Source organism: Neodiprion virginianus, chromosome 6 (assembly GCF_021901495.1).
Source record: "Neodiprion virginianus isolate iyNeoVirg1 chromosome 6, iyNeoVirg1.1, whole genome shotgun sequence".
NCBI lineage: Eukaryota > Metazoa > Arthropoda > Insecta > Hymenoptera > Diprionidae > Neodiprion > Neodiprion virginianus.
The window spans coordinates 6,602,029-6,619,631 of record NC_060882.1 but is presented as its reverse complement, the minus strand read 5'-3'; the positions used below and the strand labels follow the sequence as shown (position 1 = coordinate 6,619,631).

The 17,603-nt window shown below is 37.2% G+C and overlaps 5 protein-coding genes across 7 annotated transcripts; 2 read left to right on the top strand and 3 right to left on the bottom strand.

Annotated features, from left to right (window-relative positions):
* Positions 1 to 70: 70 nt before the first annotated feature.
* Positions 71 to 3,546, bottom strand: LOC124307572 (phenoloxidase-activating factor 2). 3 transcript variants are annotated; one of them, XM_046769395.1, is made up of 6 exons: positions 3,493 to 3,546; positions 2,707 to 2,795; positions 2,319 to 2,569; positions 2,008 to 2,238; positions 1,619 to 1,820; positions 71 to 1,301 (listed from the first exon to the last, which is right to left on the bottom strand). In XM_046769395.1, exons 2-6 carry the CDS (start codon positions 2,791 to 2,793, stop codon positions 1,137 to 1,139), a joined length of 936 nt encoding a protein of 311 aa, XP_046625351.1. In that variant the 5' UTR covers positions 2,794 to 2,795; positions 3,493 to 3,546; the 3' UTR covers positions 71 to 1,136. The 3 variants fall into 3 exon arrangements, with proteins under 3 accessions (XP_046625351.1, XP_046625348.1, XP_046625350.1); XM_046769392.1 differs by lacking the exon at positions 3,493 to 3,546 and adding an exon at positions 2,958 to 3,248 and having other exon boundaries at positions 2,707 to 2,798; XM_046769394.1 differs by lacking the exon at positions 3,493 to 3,546 and adding an exon at positions 2,958 to 3,247.
* Positions 3,547 to 3,663: 117 nt separating this feature from the next.
* LOC124307576 (uncharacterized) lies at positions 3,664 to 5,527 on the top strand. Its single transcript, XM_046769399.1, has 3 exons — positions 3,664 to 3,753; positions 4,064 to 4,252; positions 4,544 to 5,527. The coding sequence occupies exons 2-3, from the start codon at positions 4,162 to 4,164 to the stop codon at positions 4,963 to 4,965; spliced, it is 513 nt and encodes a 170-aa protein (XP_046625355.1). The 5' UTR covers positions 3,664 to 3,753; positions 4,064 to 4,161; the 3' UTR covers positions 4,966 to 5,527.
* On the bottom strand, positions 5,352 to 7,061 carry LOC124307575 (uncharacterized). The gene is made up of 5 exons (XM_046769398.1): positions 6,972 to 7,061; positions 6,735 to 6,884; positions 6,408 to 6,527; positions 6,204 to 6,283; positions 5,352 to 6,101 (listed from the first exon to the last, which is right to left on the bottom strand). The coding sequence occupies exons 1-5, from the start codon at positions 7,027 to 7,029 to the stop codon at positions 5,949 to 5,951; spliced, it is 561 nt and encodes a 186-aa protein (XP_046625354.1). The 5' UTR covers positions 7,030 to 7,061; the 3' UTR covers positions 5,352 to 5,948.
* A 296-nt stretch (positions 7,062 to 7,357) lies between these two features.
* Positions 7,358 to 9,449, bottom strand: LOC124307573 (calumenin). Its single transcript, XM_046769396.1, has 4 exons — positions 9,132 to 9,449; positions 8,244 to 8,811; positions 7,944 to 8,059; positions 7,358 to 7,835 (listed from the first exon to the last, which is right to left on the bottom strand). The coding sequence occupies exons 1-4, from the start codon at positions 9,231 to 9,233 to the stop codon at positions 7,647 to 7,649; spliced, it is 975 nt and encodes a 324-aa protein (XP_046625352.1). The 5' UTR covers positions 9,234 to 9,449; the 3' UTR covers positions 7,358 to 7,646.
* A 1,836-nt stretch (positions 9,450 to 11,285) lies between these two features.
* On the top strand, positions 11,286 to 15,840 carry LOC124307574 (tetraspanin-2A). The gene is made up of 5 exons (XM_046769397.1): positions 11,286 to 11,515; positions 12,965 to 13,162; positions 13,266 to 13,442; positions 13,522 to 13,707; positions 13,950 to 15,840. Exons 1-5 carry the CDS (start codon positions 11,420 to 11,422, stop codon positions 14,022 to 14,024), a joined length of 732 nt encoding a protein of 243 aa, XP_046625353.1. The 5' UTR covers positions 11,286 to 11,419; the 3' UTR covers positions 14,025 to 15,840.
* The last annotated feature ends 1,763 nt before the right edge of the window (positions 15,841 to 17,603 follow it).

The window sequence follows — 17,603 nt, the reverse complement described above, 5'->3', positions numbered from 1 at the left end:
GTAGTTACTACTAGTAGACTCGCTCTGTTTTTTACGAAAGAAAAAAAAGAATATCTTTTTTAAGTAGATGGCATAACATAGCTTCTATAAAAAAGACTACTGATCATTAATTATCAACATTTTATTAATACTAGCACCTCGGCCCTCCATAAAGGTAATTAGATTAATAGGAGTTTTTATACTATTGTGATTTGAGAAATATCTTGAGACAATTACCTCCAAATGCGATTAGTTATTGGTCCGAAGTGTACCAGCTCGCTTGTTAAAATTTTATTCAGTTTAATGCATCGGGAGTTTAAACATTCTGGCATTTCTTTTCCAAACAGCTTTGACGAGTTCGTATAAATACGTAATATTGGTTCATCATTTACATAATGTAATTTATATTTGCTTGCAAACTAGTTTCGGTATCTGTGATCAGAATTATTGAAGAGCGTATGCACAAAAGCATTATGTGCACCTTTTTTGAATTTAACATTTTTAATCGTAATAATGTGTCACTGGTCATGAAATGTTCACCAGTCGGTCTATAGTGTTGTACATTGTTTTATACATTTTATTATATATAATAATTAAATTAAACGTTAAAACTTACAGGCTTAGGAAATTATTTGCAGAGCACCAGTTGAAAAGTTTTGGCTAAGAAAAGATAATACCAATATTTTTTCAAATGATACAATGAACATATAAGTGTTTTTAAAATTATATTATGCAAATAATAATAGCAATAGTTTGGGTACGTTATTACAACATATGCTCCTTGCAATATAATCAATGTTGTTGTAAGATAAGATATTTAATCTTATTCAAAAAAAGTTTCAAACTACGCGAGCTGTGAGTTTCTAAATCTACGGATGACTTAACTTTTTTTATTTGGCGTGTTAGGTATAAATGTAAATAAAAATTTGGAAGACTTATTTTAAACTAATGTTATCTAAATATAAAGAAATATATAAGTTTTATCCATTAAAATATTGTTTGTTCACAAACTGGATTCCATTTTATCACTCAACTAATTTGTATCAATTCATATCATCCTCGACACAATTAGCCAAACATTTCTATTGCCCCTAATCACACCTTATTGATGATTTTCAAAAAATGTAACACCGCTGCCTAAGTACATACTGGATAATTCAATCAGTTCTGCCAATTTGCTGCATTATCCAAGTGAGGTAGTTTGGTACATTTACGTATACTCCGGGTACACCCGACATTGCACATCCGATTCCCCAAGCAACTAAGCCAACAAGTTGCCATTGTCCCTGTATTTGGCATACCAATGGGGATCCACCATCACCCTAGAAAATCGAAGTAATTTTCTCTTAGAATTACCGTTGCAATTTTTGTCGCTCTCGACGATCAATTCGAAAAACAATAATCGTGAATAAAAAAAAAACACTTTCGAGAAAGTCACTTTGTTTGAAAAGGAGTAACAGATATAAGGTTTAATTTGAATTGGATTAGAAAACCTTCAGAATCCGAGAAATATCTGTATGAAAATCGTCAATGCAAATTCAATTATTCCGGTAAGAATTATTGGAATCAATTGAAAGAGATCACTCTATAATTATTTTTCAAGTATCGAATCGCAGGTGTGCATAAAACTATAAATTACCGTGCACGCGTCCTTGTTAGCTTCTCCACCAGCGCACATAAAGCTGTCTCGACTTAAATTGAAAAATTGGCCAAGTCTCGTTCCTCTCAGTCGGTTTTCGCAATTTCCTTGATCTAGAATGGGTACATCAACTTCTTTCATGATACTTTGGTAGGCGCCATTTGGTCCGAATGCATTTTTCCCCCATCCAGAAACCCAGCATCTGTAACATGGAAGTAAGTCTTTAAGCAGTGAAATCTGGTTGTGGGCACAGCTCGTACTTACTGTAAGAATTTTCTAAAGCTTTAAACTAATTAATTATCTATTCCACAAGCTACGTATACACTGTTCTAACGATACTATTCTCTTTGGTTTCAGTCGATTAGACTAAATTGTAAAAAAATGTTCACCTTGTCTGTGCTGCAGGCATTCCTGTAGGAGGGCATATCGTACTTATTCCAGGACTCGAGGAGATGGGAACAGTGCTACTCAGTCTTATAATTGCAACATCATTTTGCAAATTTTGCGCGTTGAACGAGGGGTGAACGAATACTTTAGCCACGTTGTATTCTTGGTACGGATACTGCTCGGACAAACTTTGAGCATCCCATTCGCCGAGTCTTACTTTGAAGCCATTGTTTCTAAGTAGAAATAAGAACAGTTCCCAGTGAAATTGATCGACTAGTTCAGTGCGTGGTTCGCATGTGCAAACGACACTTACGAGAGTGTAGCCACTTTGTGGGCAGCAGTCAAAACGTTATTAGAATCCAAGAGAACGCCAGACCCAATATAATTGTTATTCGGCATTAATAAAGCTGCTTGCCACGGATAAGCACCGTAACTCGCTATTCCTGGGGCTTGTGTTGTCAGCGGAATTTTCCTCCTACCACAAGCAGCGTCGTTTAGTTGAGACGCCGTATTTCCACTTGATGTGCAGCAATATTGAAGCCCGCTAGTACAGGCAGTTGAACCCTGGCACCAAAACAATTCATTTAGCACGTTATTAGATTAATTAACGACTGAATAACTCTATGAATCGAAACAAAATGTCTTCTAATTTTTTCTTCGCATTATCTCACGGATGTAATACTTTGATTTGTCAGACGTACCATATTCACGATTCGTATATCAATTCCGGCTGCGGTAGGCGCTGCACATGTGCCCATTGGAACGCATTTGCACGACATGCCACTCATCCCTGCTTAAACATTTCAAATCACAATCATTACTGAAGTTGAGGGTACTTTTTACGATACATATCAAACTCAAGATTAGTTTATTCAACGATAACATTGTTATCGACATTAGTTTTCTTTAAATTAAAACATGGATTACGTATTAGTAAGAAAAAATTATCCACCTGCGGTGTTGGAAGGGGGTGGCTGTGTCTGCATAGTCATTTGGGCAAAGACAATGGTCTGTGTTTGGCCAAATGTACTTTCGTAACAGTTTTGAATGACAAGAAACAATACGAAGGAACGGCATGTATAATTAACGCGATATTTGAACATTGTGAAGATTTAAGAAACACTAGAGAACGTGCTGTGAGTCAATGGAAATGTGTAATGATGTTTCGACCGGTTCACCGTTTTATATATTTTCCGAGTTCATGACAGAACCGCTTTTTTCCTCAAAGTTAACTATAATCGCATTAGTTCGTAGTTCCAGGCGAAACGAAAAGCTTCGGCCTTCCCGTCGCATTGGCGGCCGTCGTGTAACATGTTATATAAATAAACTACAATGAGTGAGAAAAAAAATTGTAAATTACTTCCCATTATTATCATACATTCACACGATGATTCGCATTCATTTCATCTTTCGTCAGCTAGCCGTCAGTTATATTGACCTCGTAGGGACAGGGTGGTTGCAACAGATTTAGTGATAACATTACCTACCTATAGAGGCGTACACAAAATACGTGTGGATTTGTCTACATTCGTATCTGCAATGGTCATTCGTGAGCTACATATGCGACGCGAAGAGCAGCTAGGCGGGTTCATTGCCGCGTCAATTATTGTAAGGATTTCCCGCACAGTAGTAGTACCTATATATTGTACAATTTATTGCACTGACATAAAAATTCTTGAACGAATGGCGTAACAAGTTTATTACACAGCCTTCGCAAAGTTGTGCACTGCATAGACGGAAGTTGAACGGTTGGTTTTTCCCTTTGGTTATTTATTTTACCAAAAACTATTGTTGTTAATTGAAATGCCTTGCAAATCCTTGATGTGTCAATTAGCGTTATCGTAGTGTACCTTGAGTCGCGTGAAATATTTTGTCCGTACATTATAGGTACGCTTTTGTTTTAATTGTTTCACACCGCTTCAACATTAATTAATCGCTTTACTCCATTTTCGGAAAGGTGCCTCGCGTAATCTTAGATTATTCATATTGACTGCATACACTTACGCACATCACACCTATATGTATACGCCGCAATCTATTTTATCGGTATCGTGATAGCTGAACGCGTCGTCACTGATATTTTGCCCGTGACTAACACAAGTCAGTATTGCTTTCGTGTGGGCATAGCAAAGAGTTGTAAGTGAGGTGTTGGGATAATGGATATAGAGCACAGGATGCGGGACATAAATTTAACAACGATACTATTCGTGATCGCAGTTTTTACGTCGAGACAGCAATATGCTTACGGTTAGTATTTTTTCAGCTTTTTTTCATATTCAATCAATTAAAACGACGAGATTTCTGGATCAAACAAACGCCATAATTGTTACACTGAAAGTTGTATTAGCGATAGCTTCTATACTGAATTCTTTCGATCGTTATCAAAATAATGAGTGTTTAGAATGTACAATCGGAAAATTTTAGCGTCGCACATTTCAAGGATGGATCTCGATCTAGCAGGTGTAGTCAATTATTTTCTACAACCAAACAACAGTTAAATGTCCAAACTAGATTAAATCTTTTATCGTATTCTTTCAGGCTTGAGCTGTTACGTTTGCGACAGTACATCATCTTCAAGTTCGTGTATTTCGGATCCTGATTTTTCTACTACGTGCAATTACAAATATTGTACAATTTATCGACGGGAATTGGCAGAGCCCACGGGACTCGTGACGGCGTTTTATCGGGCTTGCGAAGACAATCCTCTGTATTTAAATACCGAAGTCAAGACACCCTTCGCCAAAACCTATTACCGGGCTTGTACAAGTAATCTTTGTAACGTCGGGAACGGTGTGGCAGAGGTCACTTCATCAAACGTTGAAATAATTACGGCCGGGGACAATACTCTAGTTGTTCCTGGAGTCGGGGTTGTGAATGATGCATCCAGTTTGCACTCCGGTACTTTGCTCGCTTTTGTGTTAATCATAATTGCGTACGTGCTTGTTACGTACTACGAATGACGAAAAACATGATTGAATCTACCAATTTGATTTTCATTGCAAACATGATAGCATCACGTTTTAATTCTGCACTGAAATAGTGTAAGCATGCGATTAAAATCCATGGATATTAAACACTGACACACACTGACTATAATAAAAATATATTAATATCAGTTATCAATGTGAAACGTGCTGTGAACTAATTATATTCTATATGTTCTAAGATTATATTTTGAAAGAAGACGATGAGTGATTTTTAAACAAGCACGTATCGGAAACCCTAATGATTTGTAGGTTTTTTGTTTATTATGTGTGACTTTTATCCAAATATCTTACAATAGATTAAAGATAGCCAGTTTCGACTGACCGAAACCTTTGATAAAGAAACTTTTTTACAATACCTGGAACCAAAGAAACAATTATGGAATATCCAGATCACGGTCACAAAAGAATCCCAGATGTCACATATGTGAATGTTGAGCATTTATTTCTAAAATATGCTAACTTACACGTAAACGTTTAAAATTATAAAGCGTATAGCCAGAGATGTATCATGATATATAAAAGGAATGAAAATCCATTGCTGCGTATTTTATTCGTATGATATTCCTGTTTTCGGAAGTAAAGTTTGAATCAAAAAATTGCCGCGGCTTTACGCCTTACGATAGGCAGTCTAGTGTTCTCATATAATATGGCGGCGCGGCAAACCGTTTGAAATAGAAATTGTGCAATTTTTATAAAACTAAAATTAATTATAATTACGGTATTCAGAAAAATCAGCATTCAATTTGGCAATGTCAATATGCAGTATCCTATTCCGAATTGTATAAGGTATAATCTTTACAGGAAGAATATAAAATTTAATATATGACGGCAAATATATCTGAATGTAATAATGTACAAAAATGCATAAGCTTCTTAACGATAACATAACGTACACGATAACAAGTTTAAATACGCTATTGAAATTCAGGTAGATTTTATGTAATCATGAAATGATTCTATGAAAACATATTTCCATAACAAGAAATTAGTAACAGTAAGAAAAGCAGTGTCTGAGTGCAAATGGATGCAATATTCGTAGTAGATGCGTTACAGGGTGCTTCTCCAGCGTTAGTTCGGCACGCACAGGCACCGATCGTGTGGCTGGTAATCTGTTAACAATGAATCAGAAGGATAATGGCATGTTATACTCATGAAAAATCATCATTGGTTTTTACGCAGACAGTAGTAAAACAAATGTTGTCGTGATTTACCTTTTGCTCATAGCAACCCGACGTCAAAGCAGTTGTAGTATCCTGGATCATTTTACCACAAAAGTAAGAAGCATTTATCACTATAAAAAAAACAATAACAATCATAAGACAGAAATAAACAATAAGTTTACAATGCAGTTACTATTGAATACATGCATTATTATACGGTAAATAAATTGGCACAAATGAGAGATTTTCGCTCACCTGCATTATCATACACATAAGTATATTTTATGCAACTGTAGCCAGACCTTAACGGGCATCCGATTATTGAGCGATTATAATTTGCCCACATGTATGTTACATTTGGTTCACTACCATCATCTGAAAATCACGTATGTGCAATTAATTGAGACTCATCGCTGAAATTTGTGGGGCTATTCTTGTTTTTTAGACGAGAATGTTATAGCAACGATATTTACTTATGTGAATTATTCTGAATATAAGTCAGTTGAAAGCCATCAAAGCTGTGACGTCATTCCGGCATACTATCATGTCATGTGCCATAAAATAATTTATCAAGATACTTACTCGTAACAATCAGTGGTTCGATGCATGGTGTACCGGTATAATCGTCGCAAGAAATATTGACAGTGCTGGTCTTGTCATACAACGGTCCAAGCCAAGTAAAATGTAGGCAATATGGAGTATCATCCTCAGTGTCAGTTGTGTCTGCAGATGCTTCAAAGTTGCAAAGTGAGTATTTGAATACATCAAATTACGTGCTAATATTTCACGGATATAATAAGTAAAAAGTTGTTAGTATACCTGCTAAATGACAAAAAAAACATAAATAAAGTAATGCGAAGAAGTAAAATTTCCGCATGTTGCACTTGCCAGGTAATGTGAGCCGTACTGATATCGTTCAATTATTATCTCTACTTATCTGATGAAGATATACGTCACTGTATTTTTTTGGATAAGCTTTACGAGCCCAATCAAAGTATATCGATATAATAATAGCTATGGATTCATGTCAAATTATAAATTCCTTGTTGAACGTATTTTCAAGGCCTTAACATTTATTGTTGCCTTGAATAAAACTGATCTTTCAAACTCACCTCTAAATACAGTATTTAGAAATGCGGTGACAAATAAATCAGGTAATTTTTGTAAAAAAAAACTAGTATACAGTGATTGTTGGTAACTTCAAGTTAGTATTAAAATATGTATGTTTATTATTAGGGCCATTTACATGAGATTGAAATTCATTATTTTTGATTACGAAGATGATATACGTATTCTGTTAGACGAATAACATTAGTAAAATTTTATCACCGATTCGTTTAGTACGTACTATAAGTAGGTACATAAATATATGTAGAATGGAAAATGCTAGACATAAATGCTTGACAGGGTTGAATCTTTAAGCTAAGATCTTAATAATATCAATATAAATATACGTATAAACTTTGTTCAATGAAGCAGTAAAATGTAATATTATTAAAATTCATCGTGTCTCGCCAAAGCCTCTCCAAAATCAGTTGCTTGCGAACCAACGAAAATGTCATATTTCTCTAAGATCTCTTCTTTGGTAAGTTTTTGATCAGCATCACCGTCTGCCTCATAGATCAAATGCCGGGATTCTGCTTCAGCGTGATCAAAGTCTGCTGGGATGATCCAATTCTTTACCTAAAAATATCAGTTATTCATAAGTAAAATATTTCATAATAAGACTGCCTATGAATAATGTCAACTTGAAATTATTACAGAGTATACGAAACAATGTCCGTAACCAACCTCCTCAACATCCATGAAGCCATCACCATCCTTGTCTCTGTAAGTAGAAAACTGCTCTCTTTCATTCTTTACCCATTCTGGTTCTTCCTCGTCAGCTCCTCCCCTGTACATGTCGCCTGGAAAATAGTTGTATAAATTTAGTATATGCAAATCATTGTTCGACGTTCGTCGAAAACAATTTCTTTGAACTACGATTTTCTCCTATCCATTTTTGGCTAAAGTTGATCAAATTTAATAACTCTTGCCATTCTGATTTATCTAATTAACTGCATAATATTATTTTCAGAATCAAAAACATACCAATATATTCAGTGACGGATATTTTTCCATCAGCATCTTTATCGATATCCTCCATTGTCTCGAGGACAACAACATCCCGCATATCATCAGATTCTTCTGGATGAAGAAATCCGGTAAATTCTTCTTTGGTCAAGGCATCGTCACCGTCTTTATCAGCTACCGACCACCGTCGGCGATCTCTCTTGAGCATAGCAGCATATGAGAAATTATCGTCCTCGGTTTTTTCAGGTAAATCGTCGCCGGCATCGTCCATAAATCCGTATACCAAGCTGCGGTATTCTAGCCAAGGCAGCTTTTCCTTGTCTTCTGGATTATGTGTCGTCCATTGACGGTCAACGTCGTCTTGGATGTAACGTTGTTGGGTGTACTTTATCCAGTCCTTGAGCTCCTCTTGGGTCACAAATCCGTCTTTATCTTTGTCAATTTTATCAACTATTATACCGAGGCGTCTTCTGCTCTCCTCAGGACTCAGCTGATCAAATGTCTTGGCCTCCTCACCAAGAAAAGCCTCATGATCATACGTCGGATTGTGTTGTGAATTAATAAAGTGTTCCTGGTCGCTAAGGTCCTGAAATTGCAATACGCCAACATATAATTAAAAACTGAAGTACAAGTTGTATAATAATAGATGAAAATTGATCTCCAATGGACATGCGATCAACATTCTTCTGTAATTACGTTGCGATAATAGAAGCTTTTCACAAACCTTACAGAAACAGTAATAAGTTGTTAAAAAATTTGTGATTAATTACATGCAAGTTTAATTTTAAATCAAATAAACGAAAATCGGGTTCGACCAAGTATTAAGCGAATGAATGACAGGAGTGCTCGTAGAGGTTATGCGTACGAAAATGGGCTAATTTTGATTTGTACAAACTCTGAACGCACCTTGTCTAATACACGATCCTGAACTTCATCTGGCTTCGGAATCGCCCTGACGGTAACAATAACCAAGAACACACTACCGAGTGTAAATAATGTCCGCGGCATGATTTTGAAGAAACTACCTAACACGAAGTGTAAAAAATTAAACGATGAAACGAGGGTCCTATTTACAACGACTCGATTGCGGCAGGAAGAATTAAAAATCCTCTATCAAGGCGAGAACCCTTGACGTTGAAAGGCAACGCTATGTCATCAACTCTCGGCCGCTGTTCCAGCTTCCACATCATCATAGCTCAACTTCTTGGTTACCGCCGGTCCCCACTCCCTGGTTCTCTCGCTTGCACCAACCACGTTTCCCGGCTGTTCTATGGCCGACGATTCGCACGCGCCTTTAGAAGAAAACAAATGCCTTCGCCCACACATCGCGATCTTCCATTGACGAAATGGAAACTTGAATTGGTCATTAACCGCTGATTACGAAACATCAAATATTTGAGAACATCGGTATCTGCAATAATAACCATACATACATACCGTATACATTCATTATCGGTCTCACAGAAATTTCTCGCACCGATTTATCTCCAGGCACGTAGCGCCTGTATATTCGATAACGTTGAATATTTCGACCGTAGTAAATTCATCCTACTTATAAATTTACACAAGCTAGGCGTTTGTAATTGAGCCACCGCGTATTAATAGAACACAATGTGTAGGATGAATCTGCGTACGCTCGATGTAATTGGCTGCACACGGTGATTTTTTAACAGCTAGGATATCCCCTCGTTAGGAAATATCTCAGTAAACTAACGCTATTTACTCAATTAGAGATTTAACAGATTTCAGATCGAAATAAATTAATACCAGCCGATCGGGCTTTGGAAAGGATTGTCATTACTCCAAATTTATCACATTTGATCAAAGTCAGGTTTATCATCATTTAATTAGTCTTTGTTTAATAAGATACCAGAGCTTTTTCAATCAAGAGTTAGAATACATGTTGAAGAATACCTAAATCCACACGCTGCAAGCTCGGAATTAGAGTACAGTGCTTGATATTATTGTCGAAGATAAGACTGGTAGTCAACATTCCAGTAGTACACGTGGAGTCTAGTAGATTCACACGATTCTCTGTCGTGAGTTTCTGTAGCGAAGGATCTACAGCGCGGATCTAAAATCGAATACTGAGAGTAGTTTGAACTGTGATCGCGAAAAGCTGCAACATTCATGCAACGTATACTGCAGTGTATTTCCACCAATTATATCCAAGCCTGGTCTACCTTTGCGTAAATTGCATGATATGATACGAAGACTAGGTCAACGTATAAAGTCGTTCGAACCATTCACCATACCACTTTCCAGAATCAATCCATTGTAGAAATCGCAGAAAACATGCATTCTTCCAGTTAATTTGTCTCGGTCTAAACGTTTGTACTATCTCATTCGCAGATATTGTTTGCAATAAATTTCTATATGTAATACATTATATTCTGGATCTACAAGACTGGTCATAAATTTGTTAGGTATGTGCGATGCTTGGTAATATTTAAATACACGCATAGCTGTGCCTGAATGTTTTAGACTTGAGCAATCGCCGAGTTGAAAATTCCCAGATGTCGACTTTATCGTCATTGCTGTTGCTACGGTATCTACCTATATTATGTTGTACGAAATTGACATTACGAACATATACAGGGATTGCATCTCCATACCCACAGTACGTCCAATATCATGTAATCAATAATGCGAGACGATACCGCTGCTTTTTTCACACCGTAATTTCAGGAACGTACAATGACACATCGGCGATCCCCAATTGTGCCTCACCTATCGTGAAAAGCACGACGACGTGATAACTATACATAGAATTGATATTGAAGAAGAGTGAACAGAATTCAGGGAAAATATACTAGAGATGTTTTGATCTCGCTCGTACACTTGTATTATATATACGCGTTTGTATTGAATACGAAATATGTAATATATTTGTATGCCAATTGGTTGTAGAAATTTACTTCCTGCTCACTAAGATTAAACTTATACTATACTCACCTCGTTAATCAAACTACCGCGATGAGAAAGAATGATTCACGTTTGATTTATCAGAACATAGTAAGTCGTGACGCTGTATATCTAGGGCGCGCTTATCCAAGTTATCTTATATTTGCCAAAGATAAAACATTACACGTTGGTGGCCCGCCCAGTTACCTGTTGTACTCAACCATTGTTGTCTCGACTCCAATAATTAGTGGTGATCTTCGTTCAACAAAGTGCCCGGTTCTTAAAAAATAATGGCTGGGACGGGCCGAGGCACTGGTGCTGCCCAGCTGGAGCAAAAAATTGGATGTATAAAATACCTGATATTCTGTTTCAACGCAGTGAGTTGGGTGAGTAATCCTTCCACGATTGCATTCAACGTACACACAATCCTGTATAGAATCAAATCAAACATGTTATTTTTATATCGACTACGCACTAACTACAAGAATTTGGAGAAAGATTCGTTTTTTGAGCATCATAGGCTATAAGGTATTAGCAATGGCAAATAAGGTTCTTCGTTTCGTATACACATGTATGATTCATTTATCAATTAATTCGCGAGAATGTCGGTAATTTTAGCTAAGTAAAAAACGAACATCGTTTATATATTACATCGAATTTAAAATTATAATTTGATGATATCATTAGAAGAGCTCTCGATAGTTTGCATCGATTTTTATCAAAGCCCTTCCTGTACGATACACGCCACGTTATACATAAGATATCCGATGTGTCATCAGTGATAGGAGATTACGTTCAGGCGATATAAGACGTTAAATTGATTTAAAAACTGTTTCATCCGTTACGCAAAATTCTCTTGAATTGCAGCTAGATTGTAGCAGTGATCAAATTATTGCAACATAACATTTGCTCCGGAAATTGGTGTTCTTGCGCCTGCTTGTCGGCAACCCGTCACAGCTTTGCGGAAGGATGGTTGCCGATGCGTTAGGCGGGGATTACTCAATCTCTATGTTGCTTAACTGGTATGCAGTATTGTAACTACGTGTACAACTGTACGTATTATACGTAGCACAATTGCTATTCTAGAACTGTGTTCAAATTTAACACTGTCTTATATTGCCTTGTATTGGAGTGGGTATGAATTTGCGTAATACACGAAAGTCCTGATTTGTTATACCAGGAGAAAATAATGACTACATCGCGTCGAGATGCCGTCCTAAATAGCAATGCGTTATATTCTAGGACGCGCCTCAGTTTTATAGCCATTGCAAATTTACTTCGTGGAAATTTTAAACAGCAGGACATGTGTGTGATTTTAAATACGAGGTGCAACATCTATATTTAGGACACTATACATATATCTATAACCAATGCACCGTACATGTTTTTGCGATTAACACACGTGGAATAATTTTTCAACGTTGATGAGAAATTCATTGTCACAGATAAACTGTATAAAATTTTCAGTATAATGAAAACTCATTCGATATCGTAACGGACACATGTATATTTGGTAGAAGGTTTCTATTACTGTCGATAAATACCAGTCAGAAGTCAATCAACTTGGAGAGAGAGAGAGAAAAAAAAACGCAAATTACAAAACAGACGCAGTGAACAAGCTGCAGCCAATCTCCAATCACGGAATTCAAATGTCCATGAACTTAATTTCCGTTAAAAATTCCTTTACTCTATAATTAACGCCATATGTGGAATATGACGCATTCACTTTGTTCTGGCAATGTTACGTGATAACAATAATTATTTATATCATGATTACGATCAACCATCGTTACAAAATTTCAAACAAAAATGTTTTTTTCATGTCTCGCTTCCAGATATTTGGGGCCAGCTTGTTTGGACTGTCGCTTTGGATGCGTCTTGAGCCGGGATTCGAGGAGTGGGTTGGTTTCCTCGGAATGTGGCAATTCTACATTGGTATTTACATCCTGATCGCAGCCTCCGTAATTGTGATGATAATATCTTTCGTTGGGTGCGGTGCAGCTCTCATGGAGCTCGTTGTAGGCCTTTACGCAGTGCGTACTGAATTTTTTTACTTCCTGGAATGAAATTATTGACGGTTATTTGCCCGTGTCCTTAAATCGAGGCAATTCCGGTACTATCGAAGGTTCTTTTCAGTATATTGGTCTACAAATCCTGAGCTTTGTATGCGGTTTAGCCGGGGCTGCGGTGCTCCTTGATTATTCGACCTACGACAGTAGTATTCAACCCATTATCTCAACGGCCATGACAAATCTGATATCCAACTCGCAATACGAAGGCGCTGCGGTTATCCTCCGGATGGTACAGGAGAACGTGAGTCGGATTCGCCTCAATGATGATAATTACGCTTGGCGGGTGATTTTTTTTGTATTCCGATTGTTCGATGTCTTAGATCGGATGCTGCGGAGCCAATGGTCCCATGGATTACTTGACGATGCTGAAGCCACTGCCTACAGAATGCCGGGACACGGTAACAGGGAATGCATTTTTCCACGGTTGTGTCGATGAGCTTACTTGGTTTTTGGAGGCTAGATCTGGATGGATCGCTGGTCTCGCGTTATCTCTTTGCATGCTTCACGTAAGTACGAATATACTAGCTGGAGACTCCTGATTGTAAAGGACGTTACAATCGAACTGAAAAATAAATTAAACGAAGTTCTGCGTTGCCGCAGTCGATGAATGGGTAGATTAATTGGATATAGATATATATCTGTGCACAAAACATTTCGGAGAAAGTGTAATAGCATAACGATGCAAGCGGTGTTAGATAAGACTTAATCACCTTTCGGTATTTTTTTTTTTTTTTTCATTTTTGTGCAGGTTGTTTTGGCGGTTCTCGCGTTGATTTTGATCCAAGCAATCAAGAAGGAGGAAGAAATTGCGTACAAACAATAATAATACCAATCATTTCAATTTTATTCACAACATACATTAAGCTTCATTTACGTAAGTTATACAAATAATTCAATTGCGAATGCGATGCAGCCATATATTACAATAATCGTACGAGTTTAGAGGGCTTGCCTCAACCAGTCAATGATTAATTTATAATCACAAAAAACTAACAAATAAAAGCAAAATCCAAAGCCATATAATCATTTTACGAACATGACGTTAAAAGACAATTGAAATATAATGAATAAAAAATCATCTAACCCAATTGGATCTGGACTCGAACCTTCAGCAAGATTGATTTTCTTCACACTTGCGAAATCTAGAATTACCTTCAGGCATTGAAACATATACATGTATAAACACTTAAATCTATAATTATATAACATAATTTATCATTGGTATAACTTACTATAAGTAATACGTGCAATTGTACGAAATAGGAATAATTTTAATCAATTAAAATGAGTCAGTGTCATAACGATAGTGATCGCCGCATATAACATCCTATAGATAACTTTGTAATATTTTGTTATAAATAAACCCATTGTGTACACGTATTAATTATTGCCAAATTAAAGTATATGCATATTAGAAACAGGCCCTATCAGTGTAAAAATAATTTTGAACACGCGTTAAAAATTATTCTTACAATATTACAATCTTTGACGATAAAGTACCTGATGCCGTAATTCGACGCACATATTTCGTTCTGTTTCTTCTCTTTTTGGCAATAGTATGCGTCATTCAACTAACCTTAGCTGGAATTCTACTATCTCATCTGCATAATTTTCACAAAATTTGAATATGCAGAAATTTCATTTTATTGCCACGCAACAAGTACAAGAAACAGGTGTAACAAACGGCTAAATTCACCGAACGTACGTGTTAAACATACTTGAAGACTAATTAAATATCTACAAATAGATCATGACAAACTACAGAAATATATGTTATACAGTACAGTAGAACCTCGATTATCCGAATTAATTGGGACCGAGCCTAGTTCGGATAATCGCAAGTTTGTATAACCGAAATGCAATTTTTATCTCAGGGTTTAATAATATGTACCTACAATACAAATTTAAATCGCGACAAATAGTTTGGATTAAGCATCTAAATATATATTTAAACCTTGTTCAAACACCGAACGCTTGTTTTATTCCTTTGGTTTTATATAATCGTCTATTGTCAATTGAAAAAGTGGACGGATACGCCTGTATCGAATTACCGAACGAGAACCTGATAGGTGATTCGTCAAAACATTCATGAATAAATGTAACATATTCCTCACGATTAGCACAATTTAAGTATAACTTTTTCATCGCTATCAGATCAAATAACTTGAGAATCGAGATTTCGTAATGCAGAATTTAAACGAATACGACTTTCTCGATAAACGTTACTGTAGGACATACCAAAGTGTAAAAATTATGCTCCGAGTTATTGTAGCCTTTTAGGGCCAAGCTCCACACTGCGGGTGAGCTCGCGATTATTGCGAATAGTTTAACCATGACCTTTATAGGATTGACACGGGGCTATGTAAACTATCTCCAGTACCTACGCTCATACGCAATTGAGGAACATTGAAACTCAGGTAGAGGCGTAGAATAGATATTGTTTGATCAGCCGTCAACGCCCGCGACGCCTCAGGCTGGACATAAATTTAAAATGCCTGTGTTGGGTATTAATAATAAATCTCAAAGCGATAGAGCAGCAGCCGATGTGGGTCGCGAGGCGAGAGATAAGAGGACCATTGTGATGAAAATATTGATCACCGCAAAAAATGCAGCCGAGTATTATTTACCAACCGGAACCAGAGCGTGATCGAATTGAAAGTAGAAAAAAAGAAGTGTATAAAAACAATAAAAACAATAAAAAAAAAACAGCCATGGCTGTTTTCGCCGCAGACTAATTATTGGATACTCTAATGATTAACGTTCTGCAGGAAGGCGCAATTTACTACACACACTTGGACGTTCACTTCTTTGTTTGTTATGAAAAAAAAAAATGTTAAACATCATGCTCGAGGGACGCGTCGTTGGAACAGTACGACGTGTGAGACACCAACGTTTTTGAATTTGTAATCGATCCGTTCCCGAGCAAAACGTCCGTTTCACAGAACGTCAACTAATCAAGAACATTGATTTCCCCGGCTTCTGAACATCAAAAACTCTCTCAGGAGAAAGTTGCGACCACGCCGAGGACCGTTGGGTGAATTTTCGACGAGCAATGAACTCTGGATCCCAGCGCAAAACTTATGTGTATCTTCATTGTTGTGAGTAATATACCTGTAGCGATATCTGGTCAGTTCATCCTTGACAATGGTCCATCCTGACTCTGTAATTAAACTGGCTAAACCGCGTCCTTGGCTGGTCTGGCTTTAGTTACTAATACAACACCACCATTTCAGACGGGCCTATCAAGTTTCTGGGTTCAACATTCACGTAATTGCTGTAATTCTTGTGATTCCATGATACGAAAGCCGTGTAGCGCTTGTAATCTTTTGTTTTTGTTTTCGTTTTTCTTACAGCTACCCTGGGAACGAGACGATGCGTTATGCTGTATCAGTGTTTAAATCCTGATCAGAGACTCGCTCGTTGTTATGATAATCTCTTCAGTCGAACACGGAACGGCTCGTGGGGCTTATTGTGCCGACCAGTACTCATTCAGCGTGATTCGTACTTTCGTTACTTCCGTCAATTCAATTGACGCGTATTCATACTTGTCCTTAAATCACGTCGGTCATACAAACGAACGTTTTTTTCATCTTCCAACTATCAATTCCCGCAGTACATTGGTTTGCCAGTTCCGAGCTTTGGATGTTGGGGCTGATGTGCTCCTTGACCATTCAGCCCAAGATAATCGCACTCAACCCGTCATCGTCATCATCGTCACCATTGTCATTATTAGCACGACCATGACACACCTGATCTCCAACACTCACAAGTTTTACGGCGTAGGTACTATAATACGTATCCTTCGGATGGTACAGGAACACGTTGTGCTCACATTCGACGATTTATCGATGAACCTTGACGAATTAATTATACCTATATCGACGTGCTTATTATAATTTTTGAGTACAAAAGAAATGTCAATTCATATTTTATTATCCACCTTTGTAGGTACGTATGCACGTATGAATTGCCCACCGTATTCATGGTCTCTCCGAAATCCTCGATGGCTGCTACAGAGATCGGAAAGACTGTGAGTAAAAATTCATCTTTCATTTGTAATTCCATGTCACGCCTAACTTGGGGCTACTAATTGCAAATACTGTAAGCAATCCGCTCCAGAGGTTGATGTGGTAAATATAAACATGCACATGCGCCTTGCGAAACTAATACGAGGTTTATCTGAACATAAATCGACGAGTATCAAAGCGGATCTACGTATGAGAATCGGGTCCCACACCCTGGACGATGTGTGTGTTGCACAAAGTCCGCCTAGTTTACGCGTTAGAATATCATAGATAAATAGATACGGGAAATAAACGAGTGGCTATTTATTTCAAGGCTCGCCGATCGAGTTACTCGAGGATTTTATCACGATTCCGAAATTGAGTGAAATTCGAATCGA